This window comes from Fukomys damarensis, unplaced genomic scaffold, assembly GCF_012274545.1.
Source record: "Fukomys damarensis isolate Sample0158 unplaced genomic scaffold, DMR_v1.0_HiC HiC_scaffold_17, whole genome shotgun sequence".
NCBI classification, from domain to species: Eukaryota; Metazoa; Chordata; class Mammalia; order Rodentia; family Bathyergidae; genus Fukomys; species Fukomys damarensis.
Window position 1 is genome coordinate 74,038,442 of NW_022900929.1, and position 22,675 is coordinate 74,061,116.

Consider the following 22,675-nt stretch of genomic DNA (forward strand, 5'->3'; position numbering starts at 1 on the left):
ACAAAAAAAAAAAAAAAAAAACAACAAACCTTAAAAGAACATGATCCAGAGCCAGGCATCATATGTTCCCTAAAAATGTATTGAAAGAGGTCTCATTAAACATGCTGGGAGATTAAAGAAGAAGAAATCGTAAGGTTCAGAAAAAATGACTGACCCTGAGGGACCAAGTTTATGGCCAGATTATAAGACGCTTCACAGTTCTGCCCCACTGCCTGTTCACCTGCTGTAGCAAGATTATTCTTTGCTGGTTTTTTTTTCAGCTAGACTTAATACTTATTGTGCACTTTAGGGTCACTTGGATTTATAAATGTTCCCAGAACTATAGTGGCCTAATAATGCTGTATTTATGGAGACCTACACAGAGACCTGAAATTTCTCATAAGAGATTGTACTATACCCAATGCTAAGTATTAGTAGTTTGATTTGTTAATAAGTAAGAGGCACAATTTTGCTCCCCAGGGCAGTGTTCGGTATGATTTTGAATAGAATGAATCCTTCCTGATCTATGCTGTCCCTCCAGCCACACCACCGCAATAACCACATACGTAGTACAAGTGTAGGACCTCGGTTCTGCTTGCCCACTTCTGCTCTCCGCGGTGATTCTGTAAAGGCGTCCTGAATTCAGCAGCACTTGAACATTACTGTGGGTAGCTGACGTCTGAAGGAATCATTAGCTGTTGGCCACAACACAGGAGTCAACAAGCAGGAGCATTCAAAAGCCTCTGGCCAGAACCATTCTGGGGCAGCTACCCCAGCGGAAGAGCTTCTCACGGATCTGTTTTTTACTATTTTTCCTCCTGACTCGTAGGGAAGTTTTCCCCCTAAATGTCCACCTCTCCTCCTGCGTGTCACCTCTTGAGTTAAAGAAAAAGAAAAGGCAGCAATGGGATGAGCACGGTCATTGGTACCCGGCCTCTGACCACCTTGTTAGCTGCACAACTGTGTGGCCCATTTTCTTGCAGCCTCCTCTCCCTGTGGTATTTATTTTTCCCTCTTCTGCCTGCTGTAAAAACAAATAACTGCCGAACAAGAGGTGACACCAGAATCAGCTTTGTGCTCACAACTCTTCATGTGGAGTGGCACTGTTGGCGGGGCACCTGTCGCCTGCTGCAGTCTCCTCCCCACGGGAGGACAGTCTGTGCTGCCCATGGCCCTCGGTTCCTTTTGGAGGAGTGAGGCATCTGCCTGCATGAGTTTGCTTTGGTTCACATATGATGCTCAGCCTGGCTCTACACCTCGCCGCAAATTAGAAGGGTGGAGCCAGGTGAGGGGCTTGGTTGCTCTCTCGGGGTGGCTCTGAGACAGTCCTGAGTTTGGTGACAGTTGTAGGCACCAAAGGGCTCCTACTGTCATATAGAGGAGGTGGAGCTTTTGATAAAAAGTCATTGAGAAATGGCCCTGGCACCTCAGGTACAATTGATTTTTGTTGTTGTTGTTGTTTTTAGAGGCAGATGTCAAGTCCATGCCCTATGCCCTGTGACTTCAGTTAATCTCAGGAAAACGTTTAAAAAAGAAATTGTACCTGACACATGTAGGTCCTTATGTACAAATCTCTGTAAGCCCATTAAGTTAGATAAATATTTGGTTTCAAAGCTCAATAGCCAAGAGTGTCCCAGAATCCTCCCCAAATATGTGCTTCCGTGGTAGTGGGAAAGGTTTGATTTTTTAAAATTTTTATGTAGAAAGAAGAAAACTGGCTGCATCCACTAATGGAATTCAGCTGCTATCTGTGCCTGATATTATTCTCAGCATCCTAGCTGTAACCACCCATGGCTGTCAGTTCATTAGTGATTCAGGAAGTGCCTGTAGCCCGCCAGCACTGAGGCTTCCACCGGCTCAGAGCTGTGGGCCCTCTTTGGCAAAGCCAGTTCTCCGGGTTCGGGCTCTAATCCCAGCTGGAGGATGGAAGAGGGACCCCATTCCCACTTGGGACACCCAGCTGGCCTTGCTCAGAGCTCCTGCCGGATAGTCTGAAATGGTCACAGAGGTGCCAGGAAGCCGAGCTGTCTCAACCGAAATGTCCCCCTGCTCAGCCCAGCCCTAAACAAGTCTGCCCAGTTTTACATAAACACGGAGACAGGCATGAAATGGATTGTCGGAATGTCTGGCTTTTCTTCCTATTGGCTTCCCTCTTCATTTTTGTTGCCGCTTCCTTTTCACTTATTTATTTTCTTTCTCTTTTTCTCCCCCCTTGCTAATTCTATTCCAATCAGGTAGCGATGCATTTTTCACGGATCCTGTTAGAAGAGTTTTTTCCTGCATTTATTTAGCAAAAATGCAAGCTGAGGTCATTTTTTAAAAAACAATGTCCCCCTTTGCATATTTTTAAGGTAGATGATAATACCTTGACTTGGATAGAATTTTCTCAAATTCGAAATTTTTCAGGCAGGGGATTTAGCTCACTGGTGCTGCCGCCTGCCTTGCAAGAGCAAGGTCCTGAGTTCAATCCCCAGTGCCAAAAAAAAAAAAAAAAATTCTCATGTTACAAATACTAAACCTGGTAGCTCCATTTTATTCTCCTTTTATGTTAAGGAAAAAGTATGCAGCACTTTGGGTCATGCCCACTAAAGCTACCCCTCTGGTCACCTTGGGCTGGACGGAAATGGTGACCACTTGCAAGCCTGGTCACTGAGTGCTGTCAGCAGCCCCCGCCCACTACAGCCCAGATACACTTTTTTGCAGCACCTTTCAACTCTGGTCTTTATCTTTTAAATCGGGGCACAGTGATCAGCATCTCAGGCTTTTCTGGGGGTGCTGGCCCAGAAAAGTGCAGCTTTTGTGAAAAAGCAGGACTCCTTGCCATTTGGGATATCTGGTCTACCTACTGAAAAACACAGGTCAATGCCAGCAAAACAGTACTAATCCAAAATTGGGAGAGCACATGTCTCCCTGGAAGGGATAGAGCCTGAGACAGAATTGCATGGCTTCCCCAAAAAATGTTTTAAAATTCATGTGGCTCAATTCCATGTTAGTACAGCAGCAGTCAAAATATACCGGACCTGTCAGGAACTGGTGCTGAGAGAATGTTATGAATAGACTTATTCTGTGAAGTTGTCACTTCACACACCCAGAAAAACCAACCAAGGGTAACCTTGGCTCCCTGGGCGTTGATGTCAGTTAAATACCTCCTTTGAATGCCTTCAGTTCAATTTGGCTAGTTATGTGAGTTTTGTTGCTATTTCCTAGTTTTCTGGGAAAGAAATTAAAGACCGGGACTGTACAGATGTTGCCCACTGTGCAGAAAGGCCAAACATGCTGGTAAAACCCATCCTCAGCTCACTGAGAGCCCCGCGGGCTTCTCAATGAAAGCCTTGTTACCTGGCGGTGTTTGCAGTGTACATCTTGGCATGAACCGAGGAGGCCAAGGGAAAGAATCGCCCCTTTCACCTGTAGCTGCCTATGTCCCGCACCCCGAGGTCACATTAATGCCGGAGCCCCTCACTACTTCCCAGCTGATGTCCCCCGATTCCTGAATCAGAAGGATGAGCTTGCCTCCCCCTACTTCATCCTCCTGTATGCCCTGAATGGCAGCCAGCCTGCCACCCTTCAGGAGGTTCTCCCTAACACACCGGTAATGTCAGAGTTAGTGCTTAAAGAGAAAAAATTGTGCAGCACGTTCTCTTCACTTTGGGCAGATGGCTCCTTTGCCGGGCAGCTGGACCCCTTGTCCAAATCCCCATCTGTGGAATTAGAACTGAAACCAAATGCACGCCACATGCACACTAAGCCAGGTGTGTGGATCCCATAGGTGTGGCTCGCCAAGTGGTCCACACAGCATCCTATTTAACCTCCTAGAGGGAAGGACCCTGCCAGGCCTGCATTCCACCCACTGTGCCCATGGGCAGTCGGGGTATCGCAGGGTGCAAAGGTACTGTAGATTCTGTGTCCCAGGCTAAAGCGGGGGAATAACCTATTCGTTTTTGTTTTTTTTTCAGTTCTCTCAGGCCAGGCACACCACAGCCCTTTGAAACGATCTGTGTCCCTTACCCCACCCATGAATGTGCCAAACCAGCCTCTAGGACATGGATGGATGTCTCATGAGGACTTACGAGCTAGAGGACCCCAGTGCCTCCCCTCCGATCATGCCCCCCTGTCTCCACAAAGCAGTGTAGCCTCTTCAGGAAGTGGTGGGAGTGAACACTTAGAAGATCAGACCACTGCTCGTAACACATTCCAAGAAGAAGGTAGTGGTATGAAAGGTGAGTGACTACAGAGGGACCATGCAGTCCCTCCCTTTGTCTGGAATTGGAAGGGTAAATAGAGGAGATAGCCAGAGAGAGGAAGAGCCCAGCCCCGCTCCCCAGGCCTGTGGCGTCGAGCGCTCCCTGATAGGCTGGCCCTACAGGAAAAGGACCTGGAAACCCTTCCAGTAGAGTAAGAGAGTTGACACCCTCCGCTTCATTTTCAGTGAACCACAATCCTCAGACAAGCGCATGATCCCACTAGTTGGCAGGGGACAGGGTCATCCATCCCTAAACCTGCTGAGTTGCTCCAGCCTCTGGCCCACTGCTTTGGCCAGATCCCCGTCACTAATTCAGAAAAGCAAACCATTTATCTGATTTTTCTTTTCCTTCCTAAATGACTAGGGCAGAATTGTAGCATTTCCTTTCTCTGTCTCTCCCTTTTTCTTTGATATCCAAGGAAACCTCTCCACCCTTTTCCCTGCCTGGGCCATGAAAAAGCACCAAGAGGGCATGACAGTGTCCTCAGCCTGGTCATGGATTTGCATATCGGTGATTAAGGCCTTTTGTGGGGTCTGAACAAAGCTTCCTGGAAATCCTCTCTCCTAAAGATCCTCATCAGGAGAGAGAGATCTCCACATGACCTATGGTGGATAGGCTCGAAGATGATATGATGCGTTCCGTCCTCTTAGACTCCCGTTGTTTAAGAGCTGTGCAGGTCGTTAGGGGAGAGACAGGTGGATAGCAGCAGGCAGTGGGGAGACGTGAGCTGGGCTGGCTTTGGGGACTCCAGTGCCTTGGGGGCAGCTTTCGCTAGATGAACACAGCCTAGGGTTTGCTGCTCTGATCTTCCCCTTGCATCTTGAGCACCACTGACATGGGGGACTCTGCCCTGTCCCTCCCGCCTGGTGCCAGCAGCTGAAAACCACCGCCCTTCGACCCAGGCCCACCCCGCACACCCACTTCCCCATCCGCAGTTGTCCATGTTGGGCTGCTGGAGGAACGACCCAGGGCTTGACGTTTTCCCTTGGTGCAGATGGGCCTTCACAGGCGCAAAACAGGCAGCACACACAGTAGGTCTATTGGGCATGAAAGCGATGCCCATCCTCTCTCTCCTTTACTGTTTCCAGGGTGCTACACCACAATTTTGGAGAATGAGCAAAATCCACTCCTGGGTGTATGCTATGAGGTTTCCAGCAGCCGTGCCCGGGTCACAGATGGCACGGGGAGATTCTGCCATGCTCTTGGTAGGCCTGGCTTCCATCACTGAGCCCAAGATACCTGAGGGATCTTCCAGCCAGCTTCTGTGTAGGTGAAGTTGGTGTCTTAGTGGCCCACATTTGAGACAGCATAGATGAGGGTTTGAGGGTACTGTGAGAAGAGGCCTGGCCCGGGCCCTTGACAACAAGGGCCAGCCTGAGGAAAGGCCTTTCACCTCCACAAAGCCCTCCCAGGGAAGAAAGCTGCTCCCCGTGCCCAGTGTCTGGATATTCGTTCTCTTTCTTCCTTTCATTTTCAGTTTGCTTTGCTTTGTTTACTTTTGTTTGAGGCCCTCTGCCTACCCCACACATTCTCGCAAAATCAGTAAAGATATTAGTGTTCTGAGCAGGCATTTTTGAGGTAAGAAATGAATAAAGATAACATTCTTCAAGAGATGTGAATGAGAGAATAACCAAACAGACGTCTAATCCTTGATTTAGGATAAAAGCCAAAATTTGCTGAAGTTCAAGGAATATCCTATAGATACTCTTATTTGATTCCTTTCTCTAGAATGGGTGAGAATTGTCTCAGAGTTACTCAATCAGAAAATGACCCAGACAAAACCGCCATATCTAAGACTTTCTTTATAGTCCCATGGATTCTGGTCACAAAATGGGCTGTTTGGTGCCCAGACAAAAGACCCTTTTCCATGTGTTCCTACTTTTTTTGACCTATTGAAATTTTCCTTCTTCCAAAGAATTAGATTAGAATTCAAAGTATAAAATCACTAGCAAGTGCTCTGTGGCGTAAGCCTGCCTCACAAGCGCAAGGTCCTGAGTTTGATCCCCAGTCCTACACACACACACACATCACTAGCAAGTTAAATTGGCAAAAAAAATTTTTTTGAAGGAAGAAACATTATAGATGATGAAGGATTCTACTTATCGGAAAAGTAAATTTGTAGTTCAACTGACAAGTTAGACAGTGGGAATGTCTACACCCAGAAACATTAGCCTTCCAAAGTGTCCCGAGCCAGTATCTATTAAACCCCAGTGTCCCTCCCTCCTGCAGGCCTGCTGTGACATATCCTCTGTGCAGGACTCTTCTTCATCAAAGATTGTTCAACATGTCCAAGGAGCATGTCCGAGAAGCAACCCTTAACACACTCATCCCAAGGGCTAGTCGTTCGGGCCCCGTGTCTAAGAGCAGGTGTCAGTTTAAATTTCCAAATTAATTGACACTTTTTAAAAAGAGAAGTGAACTATGAAACCAAGTGAAATGCTTCTAAAAGGAGCCAGGTCTTCCTCTTGGACCCACATCCTTTCCTTCAGCTCTCTGGCAGGAATCAGGTCCACACCTCAGGATGCCATCGTTGAACTGCCCAAGTTATGTGAACAAGGGATCTGTAGTAGAGTTTGGAAGACTTCACAAACCTTCTGGAGAGGCATGCTGCCGGGTATTATACCTTGGGAGGGAATAGAAAGTCACTGCCGTTGAACTTGATTTGGTGTGAATTCATCTTTCTGGCCAACAGGTGTGCATACTTTGCTGAAATAGCATCCTCATCTTCCCTTCCTTTTCCTTCCTGTTCAGCTGAACAGACTCTCCAGTTTTGGCCACAGTCACCCCTCAGGAATGCACGTCTTGGATCAAGAATGTGGAATGAACTCTTCTTGTTCTTTATTTTTCACATTCATTGATCCTAATCCTCTTTTTCTCTTGAGGTCAGCACTCTCTGCCACTAAGTTCTTTCCCAGGTAGACCAGCTCCTGCTCTCAGAAGAGTAATATCATCGGCCCACAATGCTGTGTTTTTCCTTCTATAGTAGAAACCTAACCTGAGGGTTTAAGTTGGCTCCAAGTTCAGACTGAATGTCCCTTCCACCTGAAGTGGCTTAGGTACAATCAAGCTAAAGGAAAAATAGGATTGACCACTCAGCTTGAAACTAACCCAAGAGGAATGGGGATTGAGCTGGAGTATGAAATTTCTCCCCTGTCCCATTCCCTGTGGATGGAGGCTACTGGTTGTGCATGCTTGGATTAAATATGATAGTTGTGGGTTCTAAATTCAGTTCTTCTTCTTTCCCAAACTTTCGCTGTGACCTATCCCCAGGAGAGAGTCAGACGGTGAGTTGGTGGTACTCAGTTATGATGCCCTTCACTTCCTGGGCAGGACACGAGTAGAATCTGCTCTTTGTCTCTCTGTCCTACGAGGGCTTCGGGTGGAAGGGCAGAGATTTCCCAGGAGGCAGAGTGGCCAGTTGGTGGAAGAAGCCCATTTGCCCTCACACAGCATCTCGCCCTCACTGATGTCATCAGCCGCCCGAAGTCTTATCAGAAAGCCAGGGCTGTTGATGAGTGATGTAGCTGAGAGGGGGAGCATTTGTGGGCTCGCTCTGGTCCTCGTCGAGTGGACAGCACCTGCAGAGAGGGGCTTGGACGAGTGGACCGGGGGCTCGTTCTTTGAGTGGCAAGCAGGTGCCGAATGCAGGGGCACTGCCAGGAGGCTGTGCTGTCTTAGAGCCTTGGCCTGGGTCGGGGCAGGACACCAAAAGGCTCCTGATTCATAGAGGGGAAGTTCCTAGAAGACCGGAACCTGGAGCGGAGTCTCAGAGCCCGATTGGCATGAAGGAGTGATGTTTGGTGGGAGGAGGAGGAGAGGGACGAGCCAGGGAGGTCCTGCTGGACTTTGTGTGGCAGAATCGCCTCGATTTGTGTATCAGAGAGGGAGCCTCAAAGCAGTGCGGAAATTGTTCCAAGGTGAGGAGAAGGGGATTCTGGATTTGGAGGCCAGTAGAAAGGTAGGGGATTTTTGAGTCATTAGGGAGAAGATGAAGTTGGACCCAGGCAAGCAGCGGTGGCAATGGAGGCAGATGAGTGTGGCGACGGAGTGTGCAGGGGGAATTGCTGGACGGAGACAGTGGTGGAGTGGGAGGTGCCTAGAATGTCGCCTGGATTTCTGCCCGAGACGTCTAGGAGGCCCTAAGGTCACTGTATAGCAAGGGATCCAGGAAAGGCGAAACCGATAACGGGGACAGCTTGGGGTTCGGTGAATTGGGGACCTGTACATCATCTCAGGGGAGGTGTGCAAGCCCCTCAGGGGTCCCCAGGGACCACCATGCTCCTCCCAGGTGTGTGGGGGTAGGGTAGATGGTGGTTCTCATCTCCTCGCTATCCAAATAAACATTCTTAAAACGCGTAGCATGACGTCAGCGCAGAAATACAGTGGCGACCGAGACTGGTGTCTTGTTTGTTTGCATAGAGACGTGGTAAACAGAAAAGAAGGGACTCTTGGCTTCTGCAACCCTGCCATTCACATAACAGTTAAGGATGGAGGTGGCCAGGGACTGAATGTGTGTGGTTTGCTTTTTCTCAGGATCTGTTCTTAGATAAGAAACTTGGGGAAACTTTCTCTTTCCACAGCAAAGAAAAGAAATCATCCACTCTGGCATAGCCAGTGTGAGGCTTGGAGCTGTTTCTGAAAGGTACACCTTTAATCCTCTGTCTCTCCTGGAATGAGGCTAGAAAATTAGGGAGAGGTGAGATCCTTTCTAAGAAAAGGAAGCCTGTCAGAGCCCTCTGGAGGCAAGCTTGTGAATCCGGCATCTCTCGGGGCCATGAGAAGCCCAGTGATGGCGTGGGAGTGGCACGGCTCCCTGAGTGCCTGGGACACTTTTCAGCGCGGCTGTCATCGACACTAGTCATTATTTCCTGAATGTTGACTTCCCAGGTGCTGTCTGGAATTCTTTTCACTTGAACACATCTGCTGCGTTTCCTTTATTTCCGAGCGCCAACATGTGACCTGAACACATGGGTCCTCGTGCTGCAGAGTGAGTTGGGCTCAATGATGTCTGAGAAGCGAATCTCTAGGATTCCTCCCCGTCCTCAGCGTCTGGGACTTGCCACCTCCATCCCTGCCCAGCACAAGAGTTTTCAGGAAGGCACTGGCTCGCAGAGAGCAGCTCCTGGGACAGTGCACGCCCACTGCCTTCCAGGGCAGAGCAGCTGGTAGAAGACCTGTGGACTCCGCGGTGAATAGGAGCAGCAGAGAGACATTTGCCCCTGTGTTTGCATCTTATACCTCAGAGTGGCATTTCCTCTGTGCCTTCCGAGACCCATCTGTGTCCCCATGAGCTCGGAACCCCTCCCAGAGCCTAACATCGATGGCTGTGTCCCAGGATCAAGGGGCACACTGGGGAGGATGGAGCTCCAAAGGCACCCAAGACCGAGCTTCCTCCAGAGGCTGGGACAGCGTCAGGGCTGCTCATTTGCTCTGAGATAAAGGCCGGCTTTGGCAGTCGCGATGGGGTTGCCACACCTCTGCTTTGTTCCTGTCTCGGGCTTTCTTCCTCCTCCCCTCAGAGACCAGGGATTTGGTCCCAGCTCTCTGTGCAAGCAGAAGTTGATCGTCCATCCGCAGGTAGCAAGAGCGCCACCGAGGACCCCTTCTGGGGAAAGCTGGTTTTGTGTTCCTCTTACGGAGATGCCTCACCTTCTGCCATCCCGCACTTTCAGCCCACCTCTCTCATCGCTCCCTCTCTCTTCCCCCTCTCTCCTGGGGCCTTATTTGTGGTTGGTGCCCCACAGCTTGTTGACATAGCTGGTATTTGCAGCCCTTCCCACAGCAGGCTGAAAAGAACCCCAGGGTCTCATTGGAGCCCAGCATCTTGTGAGCTGCTGGACACGCCACAGCACCTCTGTGCCTGACTTGGGCTGAGTTCTAAAAGGACAATAGAAATTGGCACAATTTACGACATGATCCCTTTGGTAAAAACCAGCAAGCAAATCTACAACGTATACAAGACAAGTGTAGTGCTTGTTATCAAAAATGGCTGTAAGAGGCTAAACCAGAGTGAACTGCAGAGAGATCTTGAAGGAGCTTCACGAGGGACCGACGTCATGCATATGGAAACAGTGGTGCTGTCGCTCAAGGATTTCCTACCTGCTCCCCTTTCTTCCTCCCCCGCCTCCCGAAGGCCTGCCGTCCCCAGGGCCCCGCCTTGGCGCTCTCCTTATCCCATTTTGGTATTTCTTGCTTGAGTAACCTCACCTACTTCCATGGCTGCAAAGGCCACTGTGCATTGTTGACAAGGCAAGTTGTTCTCCAGCTCAGACTTCCCTTCTAAGAGCTTGGCCAGTTTTCTCCTCCCCCCTGCACGATGCAAAGGCAGTGACACTCAGGGGCTCAAAACACAGGTCCCCTGTGGGTTCCAACTCACCAGACCTGAACCAAAGGAGCTCCTTGGTCTCCCTCACACCCTGCTCTTTCCTGGCCATCAAGTACCATCACGTTATATCCATTCCTTCTCCTCTGTTGCCCCTCCCAGGCCATAAGCTCATGTCCCAGCCCCCTGGCCAAGTTCCCATCTAGCTTTTCCATTGATGGCCTCCATCTTTCTCCGCACTCCTCTGATTGTGCTTCTGCTTGCTCTCCGGCTCCTCCTCGTCACCCACAAGATGGCGTCTGCTGTCCTCCCTTGAACATCTCCTGTCTCAGTCATCTGATGCCCATCCTGTGTGTCCCTCATCTCTAGCCGTTCTCCGCCCAGCATGCTCTGGCTCTGTGCTTTGTTCCCACTTCTCCTGCTTCCTGGGATGGCTTCCTCCGTCTTCCCAGTGGAAGCAACTCCCAAGTTCTCGCTACTCTTGGCAGCAGGTTGCAGGAAGCTCTCCCTCCCTCCTTACAGCAACACTAAATGCTCAATCTTCACTGCTCCCCTGGAATGCTGAGCACGTTCAGAATCTGTGCTGCAGCCACTGCCCTTTACATGCATGAACCAGCAATATTTTCTGGATTAAAAACTCCCTGCTGGCAAGAATGCGTCTTCCCCAAGCCTGGCCCCCATCGAACGCACTCTGTCACTCAGCAAGGAGTTCAGCCTGACTATGGCCACACATCTTTCTCTTTTTCACACCCCCTGAGAGGGACTTGCACCACTGGGGCCTCCACTCATGTATCCAGCTGTGTATCTGCCAGAGGGGGTACCCTGGACATACGTGTGCCTTCATTTCCCTCCCAGCCTCTCCCATGACCAGGAGAGGGCATCTGAGTCGCAGTACTCGCTGCTTCCAGCGGGTTGGCAGGTGGGGCCCTGGGAAAGGACCTGAGCTTTCCGCGCTCAGCCCTGCCGCTATCTCACAGAACCTAGCGTCTGAGTCATTGGAATTCCTGGCTCGAGAAAGCGCAGTCTGGGCCCTGGGTGCTCTGGTTTGCTCCCTTTTGAAGGAGTTTTGCTTTAGTCCCGGATGAGAGAAGGCCCCTCGCCACCAAGCAGGGGAGAAAGGTCGGCAAGCTCCATTCTCAAGAGCTGGGATCTCCTCTGCTGTGTCCTTCAGGTCCAGTTGCAGGAGGGAGAGAGCCTAGGCAAGGGACTAGAGAGCCAGGCACTGAGCAGCGGCAACCTGTGCCTGCCTTGAGGAACATAGGGCAGGGGAGCTTAGGTTTCTCAGGAACGCGTCCAGAGGTAGCTGTGGAGGAAGGCCTAAGGCGTGCCGGTGTGAGGTCGTACGGAGCCTTTCCCAGGAAGCCTGCTCCTGGGACCTGCATCTTGATGAAACGAGGGAGCTGGGCTCTCCCATGCCCCTCTGCAGGGGAACTGAGCTGTCAGAAGAGTCACACAGGAAGGAGCCACCCTGAGAAGTGCCCCTCACCCTTCGTGACTTGGGACACCCTGTTGTCACCTTGGATTGGAAAGCATCCATTTGTCATGATTTTGTACCTGAGCCATAGGGAATTCAGTGAAAATTTGGTCCGTCGGGTTGGTCCTTGCTCTTTTGTGACCATGGTGGCCTCTCGTGACATGCAAGTGTGGCCCTGGGTTGCCCAGATGTCCTCTGGGTTGCTGCATTCTCTGAGCAGTGACCTGGGACTTCTCTGCGATGTGACTAGCACCCGTGAAACCTGGTGACAGAGTGGTAAGGTGCAGTTGTCCTGAGCTGGGGCTCGCGCGGGGATAAAACCTCAGCAGTCTTTCAACAGAAACGCATGCATGGTGGAGAGCAAAGCCTGGTAAGCGCTCCAGGACGTATCAGAAGGGAGAGCACCAGGCTCCAGAGCTTCGTGTCCCGGGCTCCTGATCCAGTGGCACTTGAGCTTTGAGCCTGTAGGGGGTGGTACTGTGTGCCTGGGAAGCCTGGTTGGTCTGTGGTTAATGACAGTTCCACCGGGACTCTCCTTTGTCACAGTACATTAAAGGGCTTCCAAGCACAAAATGAAGTGATTTCTAGCCTGAGATAACGGAGTCTGTTCTTAAAATGCCATCGTATGTCTAATTCTAACAGTCTGCCCTTCACAGATGAACCGCAGCAAGCCATGGCCAGGACCCTCCCCCTGAACTTTTCTCATCAGGTTGTTCCCTGGAGGCAGAGCCTGAGTTCAGAGTTGGTCAGGTGTCTTTCCTCTCGACACTGAAAAATCAGAAGGTTCTCTCCTGTTTTCAAATATGTGTGTGGTTCCTCGGTGCCTCAGAATAAAATACTTAGCAATCAATAATACAGAGTCTTGCAATCAACCTGGTTAGTACTGAATGGATAATACTTCATAGAAAACGTGCATAACACCCAGTGCCTTAACGTTTCAAAGTGCTTTTTGCAGTCTTGCTCTATTTAGTCTTTTCTTTTAATGAAAATTGATACAGTATAGGAAAGAACTGGGACTCGGCAACCTGTTCTAGACGCATTTCACCACCTAACTGCTCTGTGATCTGGGCTCATGACTGTTTGCCGTCCCTAAAATAAGCCAGAAGATTCTACAACTCAAAAATGCTGACTTAAGAGATTGTGGCCAGAGGCTTTGTTTTGTTTGTACACAGTCAGGTAATAATCCTGTGGATTTTTCAAGGACAGTTACCTTTTAACTTTCTTAACTCTAGAAATCTTGGGGTTTATTTCAGATGTGCTTTGGAATTTCTGTTATCTCTTGGTTTGACCAATCTTTGGATCTTCCAAGCTGAGGTATATTTTTGGTTGACTTTCAAGGGAAATGTCAAAAACTCCATCAGATACATCCTGCAGCTTGGAGAAACGATGAGACAGACACCCTACAAAAGTGCTAGTGCTGGGGTCTGGGGTACCCTTCAGCCCATGGGGGTCCAGTGAGGTGCGACAAAGTTCAGGCTAGGAATCCCCGTCCCTCCGCTTGTGGGGGACAATGGTCCCCTGCTTTCTTGTCTCTGTGGAAGTGGCCAGAGCAGCGTGTAGATGCGGATTCTGTGTGTGCAGTTTGACGTGGAAGTCTGTTCTCTCCAACGAGGAAGTGACGCTGCCCCACTTTTTTCCTGGTCATGTGCTTCTTTAGCTTTTTATGGAAGCCGTGGTGACACTTTCCCAGCACACCCACCAGCCCACGGACCCCGAGTTAACAGCCCCGGTCTGAAGTAGGATACAGCCCACCCACGAGGAGGTCAGGCCAGCCCAAGATTTGTGTGCCTGTCGTGCTTCCAAAGTTAAACAAGTAGTAACAGAGATTTTTTTTTTGTCCCCTTTTCTTGCAACCATTACCCTCTTCCTTCCTCGCTCTCCTCCCTCTTTCTTTGTCTTTCCTGCTCCTCCTGTGGCTCCTCTCCCCGTCCCCCGTGCACCTTGCACCCCAGATGTTCCGGCCTGGTTGAAGAGCCTGCGTCTGCACAAGTACGCCGCGCTGTTCTCCCAGATGACCTACGAGGAGATGATGGCCCTCACCGAGTGCCAGCTGGAGGCTCAGGTGCGTGCGGCCCACGCAGCCCTCCCCGCCCACCGTGTTCTAGGGAGCGCCTGCGTGCGGGTCCCTGAGCAGTCAGACCACGCGGGTGACCATGGGGAGGAGGCTGGGGCAGCGAGTGTTAGGAGGAGGCCCAACCTAAGCACCGTCCACGTTCTGGGGTGCCAGGGCGGAGACCGTGGATTCTCCTGGGAAAAGCGATGTTGAGCCAGCGCCCCAGGGAGTCAGGGTCTCCGCTTTGCTCCTTTCGGCTCACCACGTCTGTAACCACCCCCCAGGACTCGTTCAAGTAGGGACCACTCTCGTCTGGTCCTGGGAGGTGCAGGCCTTGGACGTGCCTTGCTGCTTTTCCAGCATTAGTTCCAGACCACTACAAACACTTAGTTGAGATTGGAGACGAGTGTTCAAAATAGTTTTCTTCTAGCCGCCTTGAATAACATGCACCAACAATTAAGGAGATTTCCCCAGATCTCACGCTTCCCTTCCCTTCTGCGTGCAGGGTTCCTCCTCCCTTCTGAGGCATCTTTGCCAAGCGAGATATTGAAGGCCAAGTCCACAAACCCCCCAGAGTTAAGCAAGTCTCTTACCATGCTGGGCTCGAGTTAATGGAGCTGACCACCATCCTTGTTTCCCTTGTTTAAAATGCTGTTTGCATGTTTCAAGTTGACCTCGGTTTCCTTTCAACCGTGATTTTAAAGACCTGGTGGTCAGCACGGGCTAATGATATTTCCCCAGTAGGAAGGGTACCCCTGGGGTGTGGCTGCTCCAGAGCCTCCTCCCCCTGAGCTCTGGTTTCTCCTTGCTGACTCAGGACCCTGATTAACCACCTCGGGCCTGGCTGAATCCCAGAACTGAGAGCAAGACCACGCCCGAAGTCACTGCACACTCTCAGAGCATGAGAGGCACCAATTTCTACTTCCTAACATTTCTGCCCTTTCTACATCTCAGTCACTTCTTGAGATCTCAAGGATTGATGAGAACCATTGTTAAGAGCATGTTTGTGTTTGGGTCAGAGTGGAGGGGAAGAAAATGTTTAAGTCATCATCCAAAGAAATAAGGCACACAGAGGGCAGAGCCACAGGCTGGCACCAACTTCTCAGAGTAAGTAGTTCATTCATTTGAACCCAAAGTTAAGGTGAAAGAGAAACACGGTATTTCCTCTTAGAGAGTACATCCATTCATTGCTTGAGAGGTCATTATTCTAGTTAAAGAAGATGTTGCTGTTATACTTACTTCCATTTAAAAAATTATATGCAGTAGTTACAAAAGGTCCCCCAAAAGTTTGTATTAGAAGCCTGATTAGAAAAAGGACCTTCTGGACTGGGGATGTAGCTCAGTGGTACCACACCTGCCTCATAAGCTCAAGGTCCTGACTTCAATCCCTGGTATAAAAAAAAGAAAAAGAAAAAGGACCTTCTACTAGGGAATTTGCAGTGTGTGCAGTCAACACAGGTCTGCTGGAATCCTTAGGCTCATAGTTAAGATGAAATACACAACTTTCCACTGTGAATTCTAACCTCAGTCCAAAACGATGAGTGAATTTTGGGTTGAAATTAATTTTCTATTCTGGTTTTCCTTATGGAAACAAAAGAAGCTGTTAACTGAGAGATCGTTGCCTATCTTATGACACCACGTGTAGACTGTTACTGGGCCTCCTATTCCCTGAAGATGTATAAGGAGGAAAGGTTTGAGGGGAGTCAAGAGGGGCTGAAACGAGGGAGGCGGAAGGAGAGATGTGTGACCCAGATTCTCTCTTGAGAGCCTGAAGAAGTCTCACTCTGGGGTGGGGGGCAGCTGGCTCTTCTGCAGCTCACCCGAAAGTCCCAGCAAACCTTCAGCCAGATGAAGTGACAATGCAGCAAGAAGAGATTTGTGACGGTGGGGAGCCGCGAGAGACGGATGTACACTGATCAGCCTGCCAGCATGTGTAGTGCAAAGGACACAGAAAGCCCCGCAGAGCCACTGAGAGGGTCTCTGAGCTGGTCCTTGAGGATGTTTGAGAACGTAACTTGTGTTTAATTACAGAATGTTACCAAAGGTGCGAGACACAAAATCGTCATCAGTATTCAGAAGCTCAAAGAAAGACAAAACCACCTGAAGTCTCTGGAAAGGGTAAGTTCTCGGTGGACGAGGGCGCATTTCTGCCTTCATCGTGGCAAAGCGGGCCACGGAAAATTCCTGAAAGCGAGCGTCCCCAGCAGGTCCTAGAGAGGCTCTCCTGTGGCTTCCTTAGAAAACAGGAAGTCATTCCGAAGCATGGTCCCTGGTTTTCCGGGCTGCTTTGGATCCCGACACTGAAATGTACCAGTCGCCTAGGTGCAGACCACCTGTGACCAGCCGCCCCAGACCTCTGCTGAAGTCAAGGGCACCTTTGGTGTCTGTTTGTAAGGAGACAAGGTGAGGAGTTAGGTAAAAAATATGTGAGAAAAAAAAGAGCAGGTCAGGGAGCATGCGGGGGTGTTTCCCTCTCCATCCACCCAGAGGGTCTGCTCTTGCTAACAGCTACCCCCACCTGGGGGTAAAAATCAACAGGTGCATCCCAGCTGGGGAGGGGCAAAAGCATTGGGCAGTCAGGCAGAGCCAGTGATACAGAGAGTAACCTCAGACGGGCGTCACAGCAGAGTGAATCCTCATACCTTTGGTAGGAGCCACCTCCAAATTGGGAAATGCTGAAAGCAGCTTATTCTGGTGCAACAAATAGTCTTGGTGCCACTGTCCCTTTTTGGCCCCTCTCCTTTTCTTGCCCAGAGATGGCATCCCGGTAACAAGTGTTTTTAGGATGTGGCAACTGTATGAGCTCGTGCAAGGTCCAAAGGAGCTGAGCCCTGTCCCACACCGCCACACCTGTGTCACCTCTGTCCCAGCGCTGGAAACCTCATGCACGGGTCGGGAAGAGGGCTGGAGATTCCGTGGCTGTTTGCAGCCTCAGGGTGGAGTGACCTCTTCTTAGTAACCCAGGGAGCTTTAGAAGGGGAAAGATTACTGAGCCTGGCCAGGTGAAGCGAGGGCAGTGAACAAACATGTTCATGGAGTAGGAATTGTAACTTACAAAGGGGGTGTGTGATTTACATACACTCTGTAAAGTTATATTAATGCCTAGCCCATAATTATGTATATTTAGAGAATGATTTCTTTTAAAACCGCTGGGTAGGCAGACAAGCAGGGCTGATGAAGGCGGGCTCTCTGTGAAAGTGTACTGTAGCCTCTCGGGGAGCTCTCCAGCCGAACCCGAGGTTCTGTTCTTCATTTCCTGCCAGCTCCTTCACCAGGCGGCTCCTCTTAACAGTGATTGCTGTCATTTTTACTGAGGGACCACCGCAAAGCCCAGTGTATTCCCTTGTCTCTAAGAAACTACAGAAAACATTTTGCCTGAGGCGTAGATTGCTAAGTATCTTGGTGCAAGACAGCTTTTTCCTTTCTGATTTCCGGTGCATCCTCAGGAACTAGTCTACGCCCTCTGTTACTGAGGAAATGTGCCCTTCTGAGACAGGGACCCTGAGTCTCTGTTCCTGGGTCTCCTGCAGCCGTGGCCTCCGTCAGTGTGGAGCCAGGCCTCAAGGTAGCGCAGGTGGCCCAAGGAGCCACGGTGTGCCAGCTGACCTTTGAGCAGTCGCCTTGGTCCACCTCCCATAGTCACACCTAGACTAATTCTGACTCCTCAAAAATGCTTCCTCCTGTCTCCCTGGGATGGGACAGAAAGCAGACGCCAAGAGTGTGATGGCAGGGACTGGCCCAGAGGGAAGGGTCGGTGAGCCAGCTTGCTTATTCCAGACCCCTGATGCTCGGCTACCCTGCCCCAGGACCCCGACCTCCCTCTCTGCCCAATGAAGGGAGGAGCTCGTTGGTCACCTGTTCCCATGCAGGCACAGTGACAGACGCAGGCCAGGCACTGGCAGGCAGCATTTGGGTGGGTGACACTGTTGGAAATGCTGTTGTCACACCGTTGCCTGCCTCTGGCATTCTTATGTCACACAGAACCCAGATTTCTAAAGAGATGGCTGGGACCCCGCCCACAGCTAGTTCATAATCAGTGGGGGGCAGCTCTTCCTGCAGCTGCTGACTCAGTTTGTGCACTCCCTCCTGAGGGCGTGGCCCGCTCCTGCCTCCAGGGGCCACTGGGGTGTGCGCTGGAACAGATGGATAGGGTAGCGAAGGATCTCGCAGCACAGTGCCCCACAGGGAATGTTGCAGGGATGAAGTAGTTCTGCGGAGGTGAAGGAGGGACAGCTCGGTAGAAGCCAGCTGCTGCTGGGAGGGGAGTGTGGCCGGTAGTGATGGCCTTGGACCAAAACAAGGCCACAAGGACGGAGCAGGAGGACGAGGGAGCTCATGGGAGGGGAGTCCAGGGGCTGTCAGGAAGTTTGGCTTGGATGTCCTGACATGTGGGAACAGAAATGCAGAAAGGGTCGCTGGGGCGGGAAAGGGGGAGTTGGTTAGATGGGTTAGATCTGAGCAGCTTCGGGACCCCGGGGGAGTGGCTGGTCAGTGGCCAGAGGAGCAGGTCTGGAGTCCGGAACACAGCAGGGCCTTGAGACCCACGTTCGGGACACCTGTAATTGGCAGTCGTAGCTCCTGGGAAGTGTGTGTCCAGTGGGAGGGGTGAGGGCAGGCCCTGAGGGTCACCCAGTGACACTGCAGCTGTGCCCCGGGTCCTGCCCGTGGGGTCAGGAGTGTGGGGAGCAGGAGATCCCCCCAGCGGCATGGACATGTCACACCGACACGCACGCTGTCCCCTGGAATTGTTCACCATGATGAGAAAGGTTTGGGGAGAAAGGAGGGGACAGGTGCAGAAACCCACCATCCGGGAGGGTGTTGGTGAGGAAGCCGTCACTGCTCAGACTTTGGTAGAGAGGGAACACTGGGCTGGTTAGTGGCATAGATCTTTCATCATGTATGTGCTTTTATTTTTGTCTTTCCTTTTCACTTCTTGCCCAGAGTGTGAAATGGAACACACACACACACACACTCTCACCCTGATTCTGCTTATTTCCGGTTAGAGGGGCAGAGTGCTTCTCTGGAAACCTGAGCTTTTTCTTCAGATGCATCCAGATCTCATCCTTGAGGACAGATCTGAGACCATGTTTTCATCAACTGCTCCAGAGAAACCACGGTTAAATTAACAACACTAAACAGTAACCATCTCCTAAGTACTCAGTACTTCATACTCAGTTCTAAGGTCTGATAATACTAAGGTATTTTTCTTTTTTAAGTTTTACGCGTTTCTGCGCGGCTGGGCCTGACCTCCTCACGTAGTCGGGACAGCTGCCTCTCCTGAGGGTACAGCGCGTTCCAGAGTCATCTCGGCCCCATCACCTCGTGCTGTCCCTCGTGCTGTCCACTGCTCTTCTCTTTCTGCACCCCCGCCCCACGCAGCCATAGGTGGCGGTCCTTCTGCCCTGTCCCCAAAGCGTCCTGTCCTGACATTGTCAGTGCATGGGGGTCCCAGGGAGGGTAAGAATTTTAGGGTGTGGAAGACAACATACCTGTCCCGTGTCCCCAGGGAAGAGCCGTGTCTGGCTGAGGGTCGAGCTTGGCAGCTGTGGGTGAAAGGAGAAGGGAGAGAACAGACTTAAGTCACCAGAGTTGTCCCGTTGTTGTGTGGAAAGATGAGGCCAGGGACGTGTCACTCACGTGCCGGGGATACTTGGCCTGAGCCATCTCTCGCGAATGCCTTCTTGTCACATGTCGGGGAGAGGCACTTAACCAGCCTTTCTCCAAGGCCAAGAGAGCCAGGCCAAGTGGGGCCGGGTGACTCTGTCCCTCCTGTGTGTCCTCTGAGCCATCACTACGCGGGGCATGGACCACATTCCCGTTACCTGCTTCTGAACAAGCCCCTTGCTTGGCCACGTTAGTTACCGGTCAGCTTCATTTCGCGTGTTTGTGTTTGCGATGTGGCTGTGTTTCTGGTACTAAGGATCGATAGAGACTTCTCAACACGGAGATCAATTCTCACAGCCAGACACGAGTGCCAGGTGGAGTCCATTCAGGCCGCTCCTCCTGTTGCTCCTCAGGATGGACCCTTGGTGTCCAGGTGAGGAATTTGTTTTTAAGAGGCAGGACATGGATGGGGCCTGCTGGTCCCAGTGCCTCCCCGTGGACGCCGCCTAGGCCGACATTTGGTTAGCTGGCTGTAACCCAGTTGTTTTCTTTAGACAGTGGCTAGAAGTCTACAGGGAAAAACTAAAGCAAAACTCTTCACGGTTTCTAGGAAGTTAAATTTTACAGCAAGTGCCCAGCATTATTTATTTTGTTTGTCGCTGCTCTTTTGTCTGTGGTTCCCCCATAACTAAGATAGATTTGGGCTTAGTGCTTGCGTGTTTCCTGGGGGAAGGAATAGAGCTCTCAGCAGAACCCTGTCCCCTTGTCACCGCGAACTGCAAAAGCCTCTGTGCTGGGGTGAAAGCAGGTGGGGCTCGGTGGCAGTAGACGGCCTCAGACAATTCCTTCCCTCTCCTGAGTGACGCTGGCTCACTGAGGGATGAGCTCAGCTGGCTCATTTTCCCTGTCCTCAGACAGGGGCTGCACAGGGGCCTGGCACCCCACCGCCCAGGTGCCAGTTGGGCTACTGGCAGGAGCTAGAGGTGGAAGCCAGGGTCCCTGGGCGGCACATGCTTGGGTCAGGAGAGGGGCAGGGCTGTCCTCCTGCCCAGGGCTCAAAGCCTGGGCTAAGCTGCTCCTGCCTCCTTGGTGCCGCTGCATCTGGCAGGAAGGGAGCAGACACTCTATGGCCCTCTTCTAAAAGGCAAATGAGAGCTGGGCATGGTAGAGCACACCTGTAATCCCAGCGCTTAGGAGGCTGAGGCAGGAGGATCTCCATGAGTTTGAGGCCAGCCTGGGCTCTATAATGAGCTCAAGGCCAGCCTGGACAAGCAAGACCTTGTCTTACACACACACACAGAGCAAATGACTTTCTCCCTGACATAGGCTGAACAATGGCTGTGGCCAGGTTTGAACACTTACACCGGCTAATTAGAATTGCACTTTAGGGCTAGGGATTTAGCTCAGCGGCAACATGCCTGCCTCAAAAGTACAAGGTCCTGAGTCCAATCCCCATGGACCAGAAAAAAAAATTGCACTTCCTTCATAAAACCCTCATGCCAGCTAGGCTAAGCCCCACTTTAAACCCCTCTCCAAACAAAGCAGGTTCCTGCCAGTGAGGGCATGGCTGCTGGCATCCCCTGCTGCCCACAGTCGAGATGCCCATGTCCCTGGCTGCCACCCCTCTCCTCTCTCAGATGGATACCTGGGAAGTCCTGGGTGCAGAAGTGACGGTACTGTTGAGGTCTGCTATCCCCAACGTCCCTGGGAAGAGAGAATCCTGGGAATGGTTTGGGTCCTTGTGTTTCGAGCTTTTCAAATTACGCCCCCTCTGCTCTGAGCTCTCTGAAGACTGAGTGCTTCATTAGTAATCAGGGCCAGGCTGCCTGCTTCCTTCCTGGGTCACAGGAAGAGCTGGCCCTGCAGAAGGGGGTGGGACAGGTGCACAGGGCTCTGCCCACCCAGCAAGCCAGAGAAGACCCTGGCCTGAGCCCGCTGCGCTCTAAGCCCCTGGCCTGTTTTGAGTGTCTTTAGCTACACTGTCCTGCCTGCCTCGGTGTCCTGAATTGATTTAAAACACTTCCCTCTCATGGTCATTTTGACTGTGGGGAAGAACCAGATTTGGTGACAAGGCCACAGAGTCGTGTTTTTCCAAGCCTGCCTTTCCATTGGATGGCACTCGGCAGCAACATTCACTGTATTTTTCTATCCCAATTCATAAAAACCCTCAAGAAAGAGGACTCCAGAGCTACTGCGGAAAGTGTGTTTAAAGCACAGGGAAGGATTTTGAGGGGATTCGTGGCAATGTCTTTTACTGTACTGAGTATTTTTAATTTAACTGTATATTTCAATCACACTGCATATTATATTATACATTAAATGTATTTCCTTCCAGAATCCTCCCTTTAAAACTCTCTTCCCTGCTAAAAATCTTCCCTAGTTGCTGGTCTCATTCTGATCGATTCTGACACCCCAGGCCATGGGACCTCCTCCCCCAGGCCCTGCCCCACGCCCTGGAGCCTGTGCCTGTTATCATCAGCTGTGCTGGTGGTGGTGTGGGCTGAGCGAAGGTGTTCGCAACCCTGTTCCTTTCTTTAGAACAAAGTAGGAGCAAGCCACAAGCCATGCTCTGGCCCCACCTTGTCACACAGTTTATAAAGTGTGTGCATGTAACCTAAGGAATGCATTTGACCAGCTTGGCATGATGGTGCACGCCTATAATCACAGCACTCTGGGAGGCTGAGACAGGAAGATCGCCATTTCTAACGGGGGTCTCCAGTGATGTGGGCTTTTGCACTCTGCAAGTCTTCATCTCCCAGGTTTTCTACTGGGCTGAGGTTGTGGTTTCCGCTGGCCACTTTCCTAAGAGCTTGCTGACGGAGGGCCCTGGAGCACAGTGAGGGACAGGGAGGCTGGCAGCAGGGCTCCCACCCTGAAGCTCACACAGTCTTCTCCTCTCCCCCTAGGACATCATCGAGGGGGGAAGCCTGCGCGTCCCGCTGCAGGAGCTGCATCAGATGATCCTGACCCCCATCAAGGCCTACAGCCCCCCGAGTGCC

At 51.2% G+C, this 22,675-nt stretch overlaps 1 protein-coding gene across 1 annotated transcript in view; it reads left to right on the forward strand.

The window, feature by feature from the left end:
* The window catches only part of Samd4a (sterile alpha motif domain containing 4A), a 91,668-nt gene that overhangs the window by 41,741 nt on the left and 27,252 nt on the right, over positions 1–22,675 (forward strand). The window contains exons 3-6 of the mRNA XM_010632693.3: positions 3,936–4,199; positions 13,972–14,081; positions 16,104–16,190; positions 22,583–22,674. Of these exons, the coding sequence (XP_010630995.1) occupies positions 3,936–4,199; positions 13,972–14,081; positions 16,104–16,190; positions 22,583–22,674 (553 nt within the window). The remainder of the gene's footprint in view (positions 1–3,935; positions 4,200–13,971; positions 14,082–16,103; positions 16,191–22,582; position 22,675) is intronic.